We start from the raw sequence: 16,741 nt of genomic DNA on the forward strand, positions 1-16,741 counted from the left end.
CAGGAGGCAAAACCTTCTTGGATCAATGAGGGTCTGGAAAGTCACCAACCAGGAGACTCCTCAGCCCTGGGTAAAGCTGCTGTATAGCAGAGCAAGTGAACCACAGGGCAAAACTCACCCAGAGCACCACTTCCCTCCCTCCCTGCTGCAGGCACCCATGTCACCCGCTCACCCGGCAGCGGCATCTTGGGCCGGTGTGTGGGTACCAGCTGAGGGCTGCCCGCTGTCCCTGTGCCCAGCGGCGGCTCGGCGGCTGGCTGGGGGAAGGCGATGTTCTGCTGCTGTGTCTGGATTTTGACAGCAGGCACCCGTGGCAGAGCCTCGTCGGGCTCTGGCTTCTCTGGCTGTTTCTGGGGGGAGAAATGAAGTGGGATGATGTGGTGGAGGGAACTGGCTCACTGGTTAAGCCTGGCCCCGCACCACAGTCCAAGGCAGTACCTGCTCCGAGGTCTCCGTCTCCTTACTACAGGGCTCAGCTTCCTTAGGCACAAGGGCTGGCTCGGCTGTGCTCTCTGCTGCAGCCTTGTTGGCAGCCCTTTCTAAAGATGGTGAGCTGAGGGGTGAAGGCTGGCATGACATCTTGCCAGCACAGTGCAGGAAGGACTTCACTGGGGTGAGATCCAGGTACACTCTGTCTTGGTCTCCCTCTGCTTTGCTCTCACTCTTGGGTAATTCTTCCTGCAAAAGGAGAATGTTCGCCTAAAATCACACCATCTGCTGCAGCCAGAAGTATAGGAAACATCTCACTGCAGAGCAGCATCATCTCAGGCAATCTGGAGTGTTTTCCATAAACCTTAGAGGAACTAAAACCCCATTCTCTACGTCATTCCATAGAGGGCTTTTTGGTGTACTGAAAGAAAGGTCCCTCCTACTCATCTTCAATAGGTCTTTCCAATGGTAGCAGCAGCCCCATCCAAGGATCTCATGCTGTTGTACATCTAGCAACCCCTGCCAGATTTTTTGCCTTTCCTGGGATAACAGTCCCATCTCCAGCATAGTCCCTCTTTTCCTTGTCCTTACACACTTGTTCTTACAGGTATCAAAAGGAATTTTGATAGACCAGGCTCCAAACAAGCCACTATCAATCACCAAATAATGCGCGCTGTTTGCTGATGTATACGGTGAGATTTTATCCCAGCTGCCTGAGGATCCCTACAGCACCCTGCTGGAAATTTCTCTCCCATTCTTTAGTGCCTCTTCTCCAGCATTCACTTTGCCCCATTGCAAAAGCCTGGATTTCCCCAGGGCCAGGGAATCCCCTTCACTGCTGGAGACTCCCCCTGGCCAGATGTTTGCCCATGGTGCAGCACTGGGTGATGATGCACTGCAGCATCTTACCACGGGCAGGTCTGGCAGATCCACATCATCGTACAGCTCCTCCTGCTGCACCTTGCCCTTCGGCAGGCTGTCGATATAGGCGTTGGGCTCAGAGTACTTCCTCTGCATTAAGCTGCAAACAAGAAGCAGGACATCCCATCAGGTCGTGCTGCATGGCCATGATGTGCTGCATTTTGGGGCATCTGAGCACAGTGGTCCTGGAGTCTGGGCAAGGCCACATGGTCAGATGCAGGAGCCATGCAGCAATATGTGCACACTGCTGCTGTTACATTTCCTCTTGTCTCTTTCTCACCCACCCTCAGGCACAGCACTGCAGCAGCGCAACTGCCCTGTCCCAGTGGCACAGTGAACCACATGGCTGGGTGCCCATGGCCTCACATAGAATCATGAACAGTTTGGGTTGCAAGTGACCTGCAAAGCTCATCTAGTCCAACCCCCAAGCAACGAGCAGGGACATCTTCAACTACATCAGGTCCATCAACCAAGCCCACCCCACCAACCTGCGTTCGCAAGAACCACCTAGGCATGTGCCCTAGCCCTATGGCAAGGGTTAGATGTGCCATGGTGGCACAATGAGTGCTGTCCTGTCCCGCACTGAGCTTCCAAAGATAGCGACTGAGCTGTGAATTGACCACCCCTTCCCATGGCAGCCAACCTCCCACAAGCTGAGGAACCCCAGCTCTGGTTGCTTCCCCTTACCAGCCCCATGCATCCCCACCCATCCCCACTGACGTACAAGAAGGAGTTCTTCGCGGCGCTCACAATGCAGGAAACCCTGTCAGCATCCACGTAATCATAGGTAAATTCCTCCGGGTCTGTTTTTGAACCTGACTCTGACAAGAGGAGGCCCAGCCAGTGACCCATTTCCTCCGAGGACTTGGCCTGTGGGGAGATCAGAGAGACAACACAGGTTGTAACAGCAGTTTCTCTGCACTCCAAAGGCTGATGCTGCCTTAGCCCTGCGAAGGGAAGCATGCTGGGCTTGCAAGGGGAAAGATGAACTGCTGAGTAGTTATATTAAACCCGAGGCTGCATTAAAAGAAGAAAGAAGTACCCCTCTGTGTATGGGCTGATTTGGAAGATGAATGCAGCTCTTTGCTTAACTCTTTCCTAAAATTTCCTAAAATTTCTACTCAGCCTGCATTTTCCTTTCAATGATGATCAACTCAGCTGCTTACAAGAGTAAGAGCAGTCTCTGGGGCTGGAGATGCTGGCATAGAGCTGACTTTGGGAAGGAAAGCATGCGGGATTTATTTTGCACCAGCAGAGCGCAGCAATAGGATTGCCAAACACAGACATGCAAGGAGACCTGAGCACACCAGGGAGCCTGCCAGTTCCTTATGGCAGAGCCCAAACCCCTTCCAGGGCTGTTGGCACAGGGGAGAGGGGAAGCGAGGAGTTTAAAGCAGGATCAGAGAACACCAAAGACAGCCCCTCGCTTTGGCATGGTCAGTACCAAATGAACACCCTGACGTTTTACACAATGAAGAGTTAAATACGGTGCCTTGTAGCCAGCTATAGTAAAGAGCCACATGGTAGTGTGGGATTCTGGTAGTGGGGGATTTCTACCTGAAGCAAGAAGATGCAGCCATCTTTTGCTTTGATTTAAAGAGTCAGAGCAGTAAGCACAAAAAGTTCAGGGCAAGCAAATCCCAAACTGGAAAGTATATTTTAAGCTTTCAATCTGTTTTATTTAGCAGAGACTTGAGTCCCTGGGAAGCCTGCCAGCCTGTACAAAATACAGATTCTTCCATTCACAAAATGTGGATTTTCCCAGCACCTCTTCTTCACACCTGTAATTAGGCAAAATTCCTTAGACACAGACATACCCTGAACCAGAAGCTAAACAAAAACACCTTCGAACTTCATGGCAGGCCCTTGAAGTCAGTTGTTTAGCTATAAATATTCCACCCACTGGAAAAATACAGGAAATTGCTCACATTGTCCACCTCCTACTATAATCAGGCTGTCGTCAGAGAGAACTAAGATTAGAGATAAACAGTCCTGGGTGCAGGCAAAGGAAAGTAACAGATGGAGATGAATTCACTTGCACTTCCAGGGGCAGATCTGCGATCAGTTTACTTGGGATGCACAACTCATGGCTTCTGCTTGCAGAAGGTGAAGTTCTCTGTTTGTCCTAACCACAGACTTAAAGCCCTGAAGTGGCATTTCTCTCATCTAACATTCGCTATCTGAAACTTAATTGTCCGAGGTTATCCTATAGTCAGTGGAGAGAGATGGGCACCTCCAGAGGACCCTTCATCCCATCCTAAGATGAGTGCCTAAGATGAAGGCTGAATGGTCCTCTGGAGGCACCAGCATCAGACACAGGCTGGACTGACAACTAGGTGGGGCACCTTCTAGGTGACCACAGGCAGATGAACCAAAGTCCCTCGCTTCAGATTCTGTTTCTCTGGACTGAGGGTTCCTCTGAAGGACCTCACCAGCATTTAGGCCTACCAAGACAGCCAAGCTGACAACTTAAAGCCAAACTGTCTTGCAGATATGCACCCTACCTCCAGAATGACCCGTTCTTCCCCGTTGTGCAGGATGCGGAAGGAGTAGAGATGATCAGGGCTTGGCTCTGGGATAATTTCACAACCTGCCAGACTCAGAGGCTGCTGAGCCAGTTTGCTTCGGTTCTTGTCCTGGTAGAAATGGAGGTGACCATCTTTTATCTGGCACCAACGGGACTTCCACTGGCTGTTCACTAGCACGTTCAGGTAACCTGCAAGCAAGCATGGGTTACTTAGGCACATTTTCTACCCCACAGGGAGAGGGAATCCAAACTCATTTATGCTCATGAGGATGTCCGATGGCTAAGTTCTGAGATCAACACACAACACAAAGGTGCAGGCAACAACGAAGAGCAAAAGCACAAGCTGTCCTATCCATACCAAACAGGATGAAAAGGGTAAAAATCTGATCAAAATGAGACCCTTGAAATTCAGGTTAGGTTCAAATTGGCTGCAGAAGGTTGGACAAAGCTGGTCCCAGATGGTGAATGCCAGCTGAGCCACACAACTCTCTCCCTGCTGACTCCTACATCCCATGCTAATGCCCAGGAAGAGCAGCACAGATGCCCTCTGCATGCACATCTGGTATTGCCTGCCCTTCCTCCTGGGTCACCCTGTCCCCCTTGTAAGCCACTCAGTCACCTTAATGTGTAAGAGGCACCACAACCTGTATGGATTTACTGGCACAGACCAAGCAGACTGTGGCTGCTTTTCCTCAGGACAGCCTGGCACGTGTGTGTGCGAGAAGGAGGATGCGTGGTGCTCATCCTGCCCTGTGCACCAAGATCCAGCACCAAGACAAGTCCCTACAGAGGAGCTCATGCTGCCACTTACTTGAAGTCTCCAGGGATTTCTCTGGGCTATCCAGGGAGCTGGATTTCTTCCTCCCGAGGTTCATCAGATTGCTCAGTTTCAGGCCAGTTGTGCCTTTCTTCTTAACTACCAGAGAAGAAAAAGAGAGAGAGACATATGTGTGGCTTTCCTAACTCACAGCCATACGCACAGCCTGCTGTCCCAGCTCAGTGTCCTGCCCCAAAGCTGCCTGCACTGCTGTCCTGCACCCAACAGCACTGCAGCACACATCCCTTGCAAAGGGCAAACCTGCCACTCAGAGACAGGCTGCAATAGTCCAAAGCCCAGGGACATGATGAGCAAGACGGCACCAGTAATCTCAGAGTGATTTGCTGAAGATACTTAACCTATATTGCTTTAAACTTGGGTTAGTTCTGACCAACTCCAGTTGCTGCATGAAGGCTGTTTGCACAGGTCTGACCGTGCAGGTATCAACTTCCCTTCGCTTTCTTATACTACAAAGAGTGGGATTAAAAACCATTATCCATAAATATTTACTGCATTTAAGCCTTTGCCTTTCTAAAAGAGGGACTTAAGGTGGGGAGAGTGAAAGCTGATGCCCAGTGAGCCTCTCCACAGCATTTTCCTACCAAGCACATCAATGCATGAATATGGCTGCATAATCATCAGATAATCATGGTAAGAAATCAAGTTGGATGTTTTTAGTCCAGATTTTCCTTACTGCTGCTGTAACAAGATGGTGAATTCCCAGTGTAAGGGGACTCAGCAGCCAAGCTCCATCTGACTTCAGTTGAGTCCTCAGCATGGATTTATCTTTCTCTCTGATACATAGATGGTCCCACCATCCTTCTAATAGAGCATCTCCTTTTATAATGTAATTACTTTGCCCTATCTTAGAGATGGGGAATGGAGCTTAAAGCCCAGAGTCAGATGCCCTAGCACGAAGGTGCAACTCTCCCACTGGGGACAGCTCAGCATTTCACACTCCAAGTTTCTCTGCAGACATCTCTGAGGATAGTCACTTATTCATGCCATTTATGCCATCTCAAGCTGTCCCAAAGTGACTTGCCCAGAGTCACGCAGCATCTCTGTGGTAGGGCAGGTATCATGCCCAGGTTTCTCAAGCCCTGCCCTAACTCTGTAACTGTGAGAAATCCCAACCTCTGTCACTGCATTGTGGAAAACAATGAACTGAAATCAAATTGACAGCAGTGAATTCACACGCGGCTTTCACCCTGCATCAGGTCAGTCTGAGGTGGCGGCGGCAAACACGAAACCCTCGCCACACGCAGGGTCGATGATCCCCGTTTCCCTGCCATTCCCAGGGTGAGGGTTTACCATCCTTTGTCTCGGCTGTCTCCGGGTGTCCGTCGGTGCTGCTCCCGCTCTCGGAGGCTGCAGAGTACCTCTCAGACACCTCCACCTGCCAACAGGCACCAGACACAAGCTCCACAGATGGACGTGGCACGTCCCTCCAGCCAGCACCCGGTGCAACTGCCTTTTCCCCCCCTCTCCACACGGACATCCCCTACCTGCCTTCTCATGCTGTGCCCTCCCCACTGTTTCTGATCCCAGCACATGAACTGCCCAGCTGGGCTCACCTTTGAGATGACGTGGTGGCACCACCAGTGTCACCCTATGGCCTTCCATCCTGCAGCCTGGCTCCAGTCCCTGTAGGAGGGCATGGGCAGAGGAACTGCCCAGGTACCCAAACAGGTCCATTTTGGGTGTCCACCAGGGACTTCAGAAGGTTTCTTTCACCTCCCAGTGTTTTGGAACAAGTTGTACCTCCCCGGAGAGTGTCATCTAAACTTTGACTAGAGGCTGGCCTGAGCACTGGCATGCAAGAGTCTATGACCCTTCCAAAACAATTAGGGAGCACAACTGTCCCATTGGATGAGGTAGTGTCTGCTGCCTTGTATGGAAGAGAGCCCAATGCTGAGTCAGTTTTGGGGTAAGATGTGGCAACAAAACTAAGGCTGCAAAGAAAAATTACTATTGCTCCAATAACTCAGCAGAACAGGGGTCTGGTTACACTCATATCAGTCTGTGCTCAGATAAAATTACTACGCCTACAACTATTATTTATGGCAGGGGGGTTGGAACTATATGAACTTAGGGTCCTTTCTAACCATTCTATGATTCTATGATTGAAGGAACAGGATGGAAAAGCTGAAGTGCTAATTCCCTCTGTACATACAAGGTGTACCTTTGGGTAACTGAGCCGCTGCGAATCTGGGATGTACTGGTTGCCTTCACTGCCTCCTTCACACAGCAGACCGCTGGTCTCCTGGATTACCTGTGCAGAAGAGCAAGCCATAGCCTGTGAGAGAGCTGCAGTAACGGGTCAGTACTTGCCCCCCACCCAGGACAGGCAGAACCACAGCAGCCTGGGAGACCCACAGTTTATATTGCTGGCAATCCCAGGGACTTTCCTGGTGGTGCAGCAGGCAGCCAGCAAAACTGATGGATCCAACTCACCCAGGAAGAAGCTGCCAGCAATGGTGGCCTTGGCCCCTTGCAGCCCCAGGCTCCTTCTGCTGCTGCTGTCTGAGGGAAAGGGCCAGATCTCCCCCTGTCCTCAGCCAAGTCATGTTGGGCACCCATCCCAGACATCCCTCCTCCAGCAGCTGGGCTGGGAGGTCCCTCCACAGCCTCTTGCACACAGAAGGCAGCAGGGAGCTGCAGGAAGAAGCTATCCCGGGACATGGAAATAAAGTGGTGTATTTGTATACAGGCTTGCAGGGAGGAAGGGAGCCAGGGCACACAAGGACAAGACTGAGATAAGATAGTCTCCCAGCAAAGCCAGGGTAAGAGCATGGAAGGCGCCACTGACCCGGAGCCACTGCTCTGCCTGGTCTTTACTCTGCAGCCCCAGCACGATGACGTCGGCATTCATGGGGATGATCTTCAGCTTGTGTTCTTTCTTCCTCACTTGCTTTTCCTTGTGAATGACAGTGCAGCCCAGCAAATTCACATCCAGCTGAGGGCTGTGGTCTTTAGAGCTCTTGTAGCACTGGGGAAGGAAGATGGGAGGACAGGTAAAAGGTTGAGGAGGAGCCTTCCCTCTCACTCACTGGCACAAACTCAACCCTAGAAGCAGCTCAGTGCAACCACACGCATTAAGTGTGCTGAGCACAAGAAAGTCCTATAGGTCCCACAAGTCTGTGATGCCTACACAGACTACACACACGGCATGTCTATAGTGATATACATCTATGTAGATGCAACATATAGTCCGAAATACCTCTCGTAGATACTCCTGGAGGGTGAAGTATGTGGTCAGCCAGTGGGATAAACATCCCTTCTCCCTTAACCACCTCAGAAAGTTTCCCCCAAAGCATCTCTAGGTATTTTGGGAGTTTGGGATTTTGGTTGCAAATGTGACCTTGTTTCCCCCTCAGCAGCCCCATGCACATGTCCCTTCTGAAAATGAAATGATAAGACCAAATCTTTGGGACATGTTACATGAGGTACTTTGTTTTTGCCAGCTAGTTAACATGGCCTGAGGTGCCACTTCCCTCCCCAGCTCATGAAAACAGGTTGCTATAGGCAGAGTGTAGGATCTACCCACCAGCAGCCTGGTGTCCTTGATAACACACAGCTGTTTTGCCCACTGTCCCAGCCACTTCTTCCTCCACAGGAACGCACAGATGCGGGCATCCTTCATCAGCTCAATGGTGGCCTCCGTGGATGGCCACTGGTGGGTTGCTGACTTGCCTTTGCTGCTCTCTTCTTCATCGTAAGATTCATAGGAGCTACTAACAGCTTCACCATCTTCTATAACAAAAGCAAAGCTCTGTCATTAAGTACATTTCTAGGACAACACTGAGCCTAGCGCTTGCCTCAGCCATGCTCACACATGCAAAAGCTTTCAGCATAGGGATGTGTCTTTTGAAGTTCTCCTACGGGAGCATAATTGATAGGATAACAACCTTCACAGATCCCTTTTTCTTTCTAGCCCAATATTGATTCCATTGCAATGTTTTGTGCCTCATAGCTAGCAAACACTCAAAAGACACTTCTCAGTTGACCACAAATTCAAGAACATTCCCTTAAGCATTTCTGATGTTTGCTGCTTTCCCCCACCATCAAAGATGCTTTTTCTACCTTCTACTTAAAGCCAGACACTCACAGTTTTTAAGGCAACAGCAAGCTACAATCAGCCCTTGTCCTCTGAATGTCAGAAGTAAAAATGGTATTTGCGAGGCCATGCAACAAGCAATAATCTATTGTATTTCAGATGTCATTCCACTTTCCCTCTCTGGGATAATGGGTCTCTTTCTACCCAGCACCTACAGGACAGCAAGGGGTTTTGAAGGGACGTGCTGCTGCAGCAGCAAATAAGAGTAATCACATTTTTTATATTCATTCCTAAATGGATTGCTATGTTGTTAAGATGAGTTGGGATCTGCGATTCCCAGCTCTAATACACTGTAGGGTGTTGGAGTTTTCAGCTGATCATTGGCACCAAGCTCATGAGAAACAATGAAATGTTTCCACTGACCGCAGGGGAATTTGCAATGCCCTGCTGGGGTTTACAGTATGGCTCTTATTCACAAGATAAGCTCACATAGCAAGATGGTAAGATTTGGGCAGCATCTGTGTAGGGTTTTGCATTCTTGTCCTACCAAACAGCATGGAGGAATATCGTTAAGTTTTTCTTACCAGAATTTAATCTAATTTTGATTCTCATCAAATCTTAATACCCACATAAAAGTCATGTTATCAGATTGGTGCAAATTAAAAAGAGGAAAAGCAGCCAGAAAAGAGGAAAAAAGCATTTGGAGCTTCACTGAAGAACATTTCTTAAGTTGGGTTTATTTGTTCTTAAGATAAAATGAACTGAGATGCAGTAACAAAGCTACAGCCTTACCTCCAGTGGAATCTCACTCTATAACATCCCTCAAGTGATCAAAGCTGCACCAATTAAACAAGCTTATTAAAAAGCAAATACTCCCTTTCAAAGCCTCTGAATGGTGCTGACAGCACACTACTGCCTCACCATCTTCACACCTTCAATGTATTGAACTGTCCATCTTTTATGGGAAAACATTACCCCCAGTGCACTATCACTATGCAGACCTTGTCCATGGGCAGCCTGGTCAGAAGTTCAGATGGAGTAGAAGTGTTGAGGTTTATCACCCATAGAAATACCAAGAAGCTGAACCTCTGCACTGCTAGGGACCCTTCCTTATGCATCAACAAGGATGCCTAAGGGAACCTCATCTCATAAATCTGCCTCTTTATCAACATGGGGCAGTTAGTGATAGGCCCCCTGGGTGTCTCTGGTGCCCCTCACCTAGCCATTTGGTCCCAGGCTGCCACCTTTCTCCTGGGGGAATAATACTCTTCTTCTATGTTCTCAGAAGGATCCCTGGCTGCTGTTTCGTGTGTCAGCCACAAGCACAAGTGCCTCATAAGATGAACTGTTCTCTACTTGAAGAGCTGCAGCCATTGCTGGCCTGGTGATACCACTATGGCCTCATGATGGAAAGGTGTTTTCCAGACAGTGTAGCTGGCAAACAGGGACAAACCTTACTTGGTTGACTTGTGACAACACTGCTGTCACTACTAAGCTTCACACAATCCCAAGTCATACAGCTCAGGCAGTATATACTTCAGTACAAAGTCTCCATTTCCACCTACTGGCAGTTTCAACTAAGACCACAGTTTTATCCTCTCACTGCCATGACACCAGTGGCAGCCGTGTTCTTGAATGTCTTTAATCCACCTCAGCTTTCCTGTTTGTCTTCCCACGACCATGATGTGGGAAGGTCCAACCATCTCATACAGCAGAGCTGCCTCTGCCCAAGCAGAGCACCTTCAACATTCACTGAACATCTGCTTGTCAATACAGCCAGTGTTACCACCTATCAGCTCCACATCAGTGACCAGAACCAGGGGAATAACAGCTAGGGAAGGAAGTTCTCTTCGCTGTCATCTTAAGCATGGGGAAGACAAAAAAAAAGCCATCTTGTGTATTTCCAGCAGAGGCAGAGAGAGGGGAGAGGTGGTTACCCATGGCCATGGGTAATGGACAATGCCAGGAGAGGCATCTGATCATCTTTGTTAAAACTGAGAGGGTTTTGAGGTTTGGTTTTGTTTGTTTTGTTCTTTTAAAGGCACTTCAGGTTTGGAAAGCATGCCATACCCATTGTTATTGTGGCATAAATAACGCCCTCAGTAACCTGCAACCCTGGCCTGGGTCCAGCCGCAGCAAGCCTACCAAAAAGACCTGCACAGTCAAAAGGAAAGAGAAAGGGAGACAAAGAAAGAAAGCCACATATAAGCAAATGCGGAGAACAAGGTCAGTCCAGCTCAGCCCCATGATTCCCCCTCGGCCAGAGAAGCTGCCCCATCCCTGCTGCGAACAGAGGAGCAGACCATACAGTGAGACTTCAGACAGGGACAATGTTTGCAACCCATCCCCTCAAACACCACAATTCCCTTTCAAACAGAATCCAAGTAATTAAAATCAGCCAGGGCAGAGGAGCCGTTTCAGCTGGAATAATGATTGCTCAGTTGGCAGTCACGCTGCCCCTTGCTTTGCATTCTGTTTCTTATCACACCCTTCAATTATGCAAAGGCAGATGAGGACGTTAACGGTTTAACACATCTCAGCCCCGGAGGAAAGGGAAGAAGCAGCAGCATTTGCTGTAAAATGAAAGGCAGAGACATTCCCAGCAGAGGGGCGGGAATCCTGCTGATGAAAGAGGGACCCCGAGACCCATCAGACTCGCTCGCCTGCTTCGTTTTAATTAGTTCACCCCTGGTTTGCTATAGTGCCTCGCAGTCCCACCTCTGATGCTGCACGGATCCTCTATCTCCTCAGCCCATCTGGAGGCTTGCTTTGATGTCCTTTCTTGGCAGTACACCCGCTAATTTTAGTGGTGTTCCTATTTTTGTTTGGTTTCACTACGCCCATTTGTTTGGAGACACATGGGTGTCTTCCAGGGCTCGTGTGTAATTCTGTCACAGCTCCCTGGAGCGCCGGCCCCTTCCCTGCCCAGGTTGTGGGGAGAAGGGGGTGAGCACAGAGGGGCTGGGGGGCTACTGGGGTCAGGCTGTAGCATCTTTGGCCAGGGCAAACCCATGCATGTCCAGACTGCCCTTAGCATCAGCAGTCACACTAAGGTCCCAAGGCAGTGGCTAGCAATGAGCATCACTCCATGCAGGACAGGTACAAGGTACTAATGCCATTGGGTGAGACACCCAGGGTTCCCAGAGAAGCTATGGCTGTCCCATCCCTGGCAGTGTTCAAGGCCAGGTTGGACAAAGGGGCTTGGAGCAACCTGACATAGTGGAAGGTGTCCTGGCCTGTAGAAGGGGGTTGGAACTGGAAGAGCTTTAAGGTCCCTTCCAACATAAACCATTCTATAGTTCTATAAGACAAGGTGGGAAAGAGGGATGCGGAGCCCAGTTTTGTACCTGTTGAACCAACAGGCAGGACCAAGACCTGCAGGTTTGCCCACATGCCATTGGATTTGAAGCCTGATCTCAAGGCAAACCAGTGTACTAGCAGACTCCCAGCACCACTGCCCTGCCTCCCCTCTGCACTGCATGTCTTCACCCTCTCCTGAGCCCCTGCAGCCTTCTCCTGCCACATACCTACTGCTTCACATCTTTCCCTGCTCCTCTTTCTCACTCAACCCAAGGCACCATCTCAAACAGGAGGTTGCCAAAAAGCACAGACACTCTCAGTGACATGATGCTGCCTTCCTTGTCACTCAAACCACCTTAAGAAACATCAGCATCATAGCACACCAGGCAGTTTGTATAGGAGGAAGGACCTACTGGGGCCTGCAGAGGGGACCAGTGGTTGAGCAGTCACAGGAGGGAAAGGCACCACACACCTTGGTGGTGAGGGACTGCCTGGGTTTACATGTCCCATCTCTGCTTGCTCCACAAGCTCCTATGTCCACTTAAAGCTGCAATACTGCTTGGTAAAACAGCTATTCATAGCAGCCACAGACTGCCCTTTGGCACCCAGAACTATCTCATTTTGACAATGCTCCCATGATAAGGCTTTCTTCTCTTCTTGCAGGGCTCTGATCTCCTTAGGCATCTGGCTGGCCTGGATTTCAGTGGCTGGTGGGTGGATTTGCATCCTTGAGCAGCAGGTTACCAAGGCGAAGCAGAGAGGTTTAAGCTGGGTGTGTGCTTATCACTCCTGCCAGCCAAGGCTCTGAACGCCATGTGAGTTTATGGAGCTCGCTGGATAACGTAACCTGGGTTTCCCTGCATGGATCCATGGCTGTACTCCAGTTAATCTGGTGTGTGTCTTTACATGCCATGGCTCTTAGCACATTATCCACTTTCCCAATGTGCAGCAGGGAAAAACAATTCCATTTATCTTACAGTGCAGGCAATTGGAAACTCCCTGTGAATACAAGGCTGCAGCAACCTGTCCTTGAGGGCTTCACCCCCCTGTGCCCCACATCACAGCCCTGACCTCAGCCAAACAACCCAGAGCATTGCAGCAAAACTGAGCTACACATGGCAGAGCTGGGGGGAACTCTCCTCTGCACCAAACGGTACTGGCCGCAATGAGCCTGCACCTTTCCTACCTGAGCTGGGTGTGATGCTCCTGTTCACTGCTGTAATTTGGTTGAAGCCAAAACGGGGTGGTTCAGGGATAAAGAAATCTTTCTACACCTCCCCTTTTCTTGTTTAGCACTGTAACTGCTAACTCTGTGACAACAGCAATCCACACAGAGCTACGAGCTGCCCAGGAGCGCAAGATGCACACACAGAGCGAGGGATGTTCAGACACATCAATCCCTGGCCACTTCAAACAGCAGCATCACTGGTGGTTCCCTTCCAGGGAGCTTCAAAGCCCAGTGGTACACACCGGGGCTGGCGAGGGCGCAGAGCAGCTCAGATTTAAGAGCCAAGGGTTTAAATCTAAAGCTTTTATTCACTTAACTCTCACTTCTTTGCTTGACTTGGATCTCCTTGCTCAGCTTTGCCCCATGCCACTTGTGTCATGGAACTGCAGAATGGTTTGTGCTGGAAGGGATCTTAAAGCTTATCCAGTTCCAACCTCTGCCACGGGCAGGGACACCTTCCACTTGAGCAGGTTGCTCCAAGCCCCTGTGTCCAACCTGGCCTTGAACACTGCCAGGGATGGGGTGGCCACAGCTTCCCCGGGCACCCTGTGCCAGCGCCTCAGCACTCTCACAGGGAAGAAAAACATTACACTCCACTCGCTGCAGTCAAGGCTGATGAGCAGAGATCTGCTTCTGCAGCAGAGCAATATAATCTGTCTCACTTGGTCTTAAATGGATTATAAAGTGATGACAAGATCAGCTCTGTTATCAGACCAAAGGAAAGTAATCTCTCACTTAAGGGTGTTTGCCAAAAGAAGGATGCAGAAATACTGCTTAAAAACATGAGAATGTGGGAGCTCAGTCTGTGTGCTGCAGTCTGCTTCTGAAGGGCTTGGGACTCCATAGAGATCCCACAGGGATCACGGCACTGCCGAGGACATTGCTGAGAGGCGCCAACCCAGGCAGGAATCAAGTGTGTGAAGAGGGAGCCCAGAGACTGTCCCCTCATGTGAAGTGTGGCTTCCTGATCAGGTTTACAGATAGTTAAACTGCCACAAGAGACAGAGCTGGATAAATAGCCAATTATACAAACATCTAACAGACCAACAGAGGCATGGATTTTGAGCCCCAAAGGGACAATTAGAGCACCAGGACACAAATGCAAGCCACCACAGCTTCACCACTCACTCCTGAACAGAAACCTGCGTTTGGCTGCAGCCTATCTGCCAGAAAACCATCAAGACAAAGAGACCCCACAATGGTTTATAATGTTTTACAGTGACGTTCTATTAACCCAGACATACTACTTATCTCCACAGTAATTCAGTTGCCTTTTCTTTCCAACTAGCATTAGATCTGCAATATCAAGTGTGACCGGTATCAGAAAACAGATTTCCCACAAAAGCTGTAAGAAATGTCTATTTGCTCATTTTCATAAACCTCAACTCCTCCATGTCCCACATGAACCCCCCCGGAGAGTTAGCTGTGATATACCATTTACAGAGACATCGTATGGCTCAGCCTCTTCGTAATATCCCTCTGGGGATTCGATCTTGGGGACCGGAGGTTGTTTTGTTTCAGGAATCTGAAGAAGAAATAAATAAAAGAAGCATGATTTAAGGTAAAAACAGACCCTTGAAAACAACAGGGCATCCTTTGGGGGATGAGATCTTTTAGATATGTACACCAGGATTTTCATATAAACTGATTGAGATGATAGGGAAGAAGGAGTGTTTCTATTGTACACTTGGGTCGATCATAAGGGAGTTCTTTGAAACTATTGTGTAACTGTGTCATAAATGTTTTCTTTAACACTGCTGAGAGCTCTGGGAAGATCAACTTGTAGGTTTCCACAAAAGCAACAATTGCAAACCATTTGCCTTACCATGAACTGGGACTTCTGCCTGCTGCACCAACCCCCTTTAAGCAGATTATCATAACCAGGGATGATTCTCTGTGCTACGGATTATCTGAACAGGGAGCTAGAAGGGTGGACATTTGATGCAATCCTGGCTTCACATAGAAAAGCGTAGCCTGAGTGGTTGCTGGTTGTGTCTCCAAGTATCTGACTGATAGCAAACCAACAGCTAAACCCCTCTGCTTCAGGAACTCTATCAGGAATCTTTAATTGTGCTCTGAACAAAAAAATGAAGGAAATGGATAAACAACACTGATGGAAAATAAGCCTTTGAAAAGAGTCCAAGTGCTGGAAAATCCCTGTGGTGCCTGCCAAACCCCTCCCTAAACACAAGCAAGGGCTGGCAGGAAAAACAGGGCCTTGATCCTTTAGAAATACCAACATATGAGAAAGAAAAAGAAAGGAGGGGGAGCTAAGAAACAAGCTTTTTACTTTTCAAGTAATTCGCATAGCTGCTGAACGTGAGACAGCAGAGCTGGAGGTCACAGCAGGATGAGTGCACAGCCTAAGCTCTTCCCAAAATACGTTGCATCCCATCTGCCATCATGACCCAAGAGTAGTGTCCCTCTGTTCACAGCGAGGTGTCCCCTCTCCTCACCCAGGTCAAAACAGCCCAGACATCTGACACTGGTATGCTGCTCTGGCTCTCAGTGCTTCCATTGGCTTCCGTGCAAATCCTGGATGGGATTTCAGTGCATGTAGGGCTAAAGCCCCACTCACTCCTCCCAGAAAGACAAGGCAGAAGAGCAGGTCTCTCTCTGCAGACACAGCAATGTTGAAAGTTACGGATCACACAAGGTCCTTCATGCCTTCACGATTGCCCCTGGTGGCCTGCAGAAGAGGGTCCAGCTGGGCACCAGCACTGCAGAGCAGTCTAAGGCAAGGTCAGTCCCTTTGCAGGTCACTCCAGCATCATCAAATGCAGGTTCAAAGCAGCCCACCCTGTCCTGGGTATTCCCACCAACGGGTACTGCTGCCCAGAAGCAGAAAGGAGGCTTTGAAGGAAAAGATTTTGTGGCCAGCAAGGGCCCATGGAGCAGGATGCCGCTGAGCCAGCGGGAGCTATGGAGGTACCAAATCCACACGTCTCTGCTCCCACATGGGCGAGCTGCCCGTGGCTCTGACAACCTCACAGACTTCTCAAGTGCCTTGGATGGAAACTCCTTCCTACGTGGGCCTGCCAGATGTGTGAGCAGGCTCTGAGCTTGCTTTCCAGAGCCGCACAGGGCGCACTGCCGGAAAACACTTGCCTCCAAACACTTCAAGGTTTAGGAACTTGTTCTAAAGTGTTAAATTAAAGAAAAACAAACCCAGCTACTCCAAAGCTTGGCTTAATCCCTTCCCCGGCCAAGGCAATGTGCCTGCAATAGCCATCTGTGGTGGCTTCCTGTGTGTAACCAGCTCACATTGTGCCGCAACCATAAACAAATTGCCTACACAAAGAAACACTGTGGGGTTATTTGACATCATCCCACAAATGTCAGGGAAGGATGGAAGGGGCAGGAGCTGCTCCATTTTGTTTCCTACAGACAATGGAAGCCAACAGGGACTAGGTGGGTCTGCACCTCAGCTGCCCCAGAAGCAGTTTTTTAATCCTCTTTCCC

At 49.5% G+C, this 16,741-nt stretch overlaps 1 protein-coding gene across 1 annotated transcript in view; it reads right to left on the reverse strand.

Annotated features, from left to right (window-relative positions):
- The window catches only part of AFAP1L2 (actin filament associated protein 1-like 2), a gene marked incomplete at its 5' end in the record, with an annotated part of 17,173 nt that extends 2,369 nt beyond the window's left edge, over positions 1 to 14,804 (reverse strand). Inside the window, 11 exons of the mRNA XM_010018288.1 lie at positions 173 to 350; positions 439 to 678; positions 1,339 to 1,450; positions 2,075 to 2,220; positions 3,855 to 4,066; positions 4,689 to 4,793; positions 6,006 to 6,090; positions 6,877 to 6,966; positions 7,504 to 7,683; positions 8,242 to 8,447; positions 14,714 to 14,804. Of these exons, the coding sequence (XP_010016590.1) occupies positions 173 to 350; positions 439 to 678; positions 1,339 to 1,450; positions 2,075 to 2,220; positions 3,855 to 4,066; positions 4,689 to 4,793; positions 6,006 to 6,090; positions 6,877 to 6,966; positions 7,504 to 7,683; positions 8,242 to 8,447; positions 14,714 to 14,804 (1,645 nt within the window). The remainder of the gene's footprint in view (positions 1 to 172; positions 351 to 438; positions 679 to 1,338; positions 1,451 to 2,074; positions 2,221 to 3,854; positions 4,067 to 4,688; positions 4,794 to 6,005; positions 6,091 to 6,876; positions 6,967 to 7,503; positions 7,684 to 8,241; positions 8,448 to 14,713) is intronic.
- Between the last annotated feature and the right edge of the window lie 1,937 nt (positions 14,805 to 16,741).

The sequence above is a fragment of the Nestor notabilis genome, unplaced genomic scaffold (genome assembly GCF_000696875.1).
Source record: "Nestor notabilis isolate BGI_N333 unplaced genomic scaffold, ASM69687v1 scaffold21667, whole genome shotgun sequence".
NCBI lineage: Eukaryota > Metazoa > Chordata > Aves > Psittaciformes > Psittacidae > Nestor > Nestor notabilis.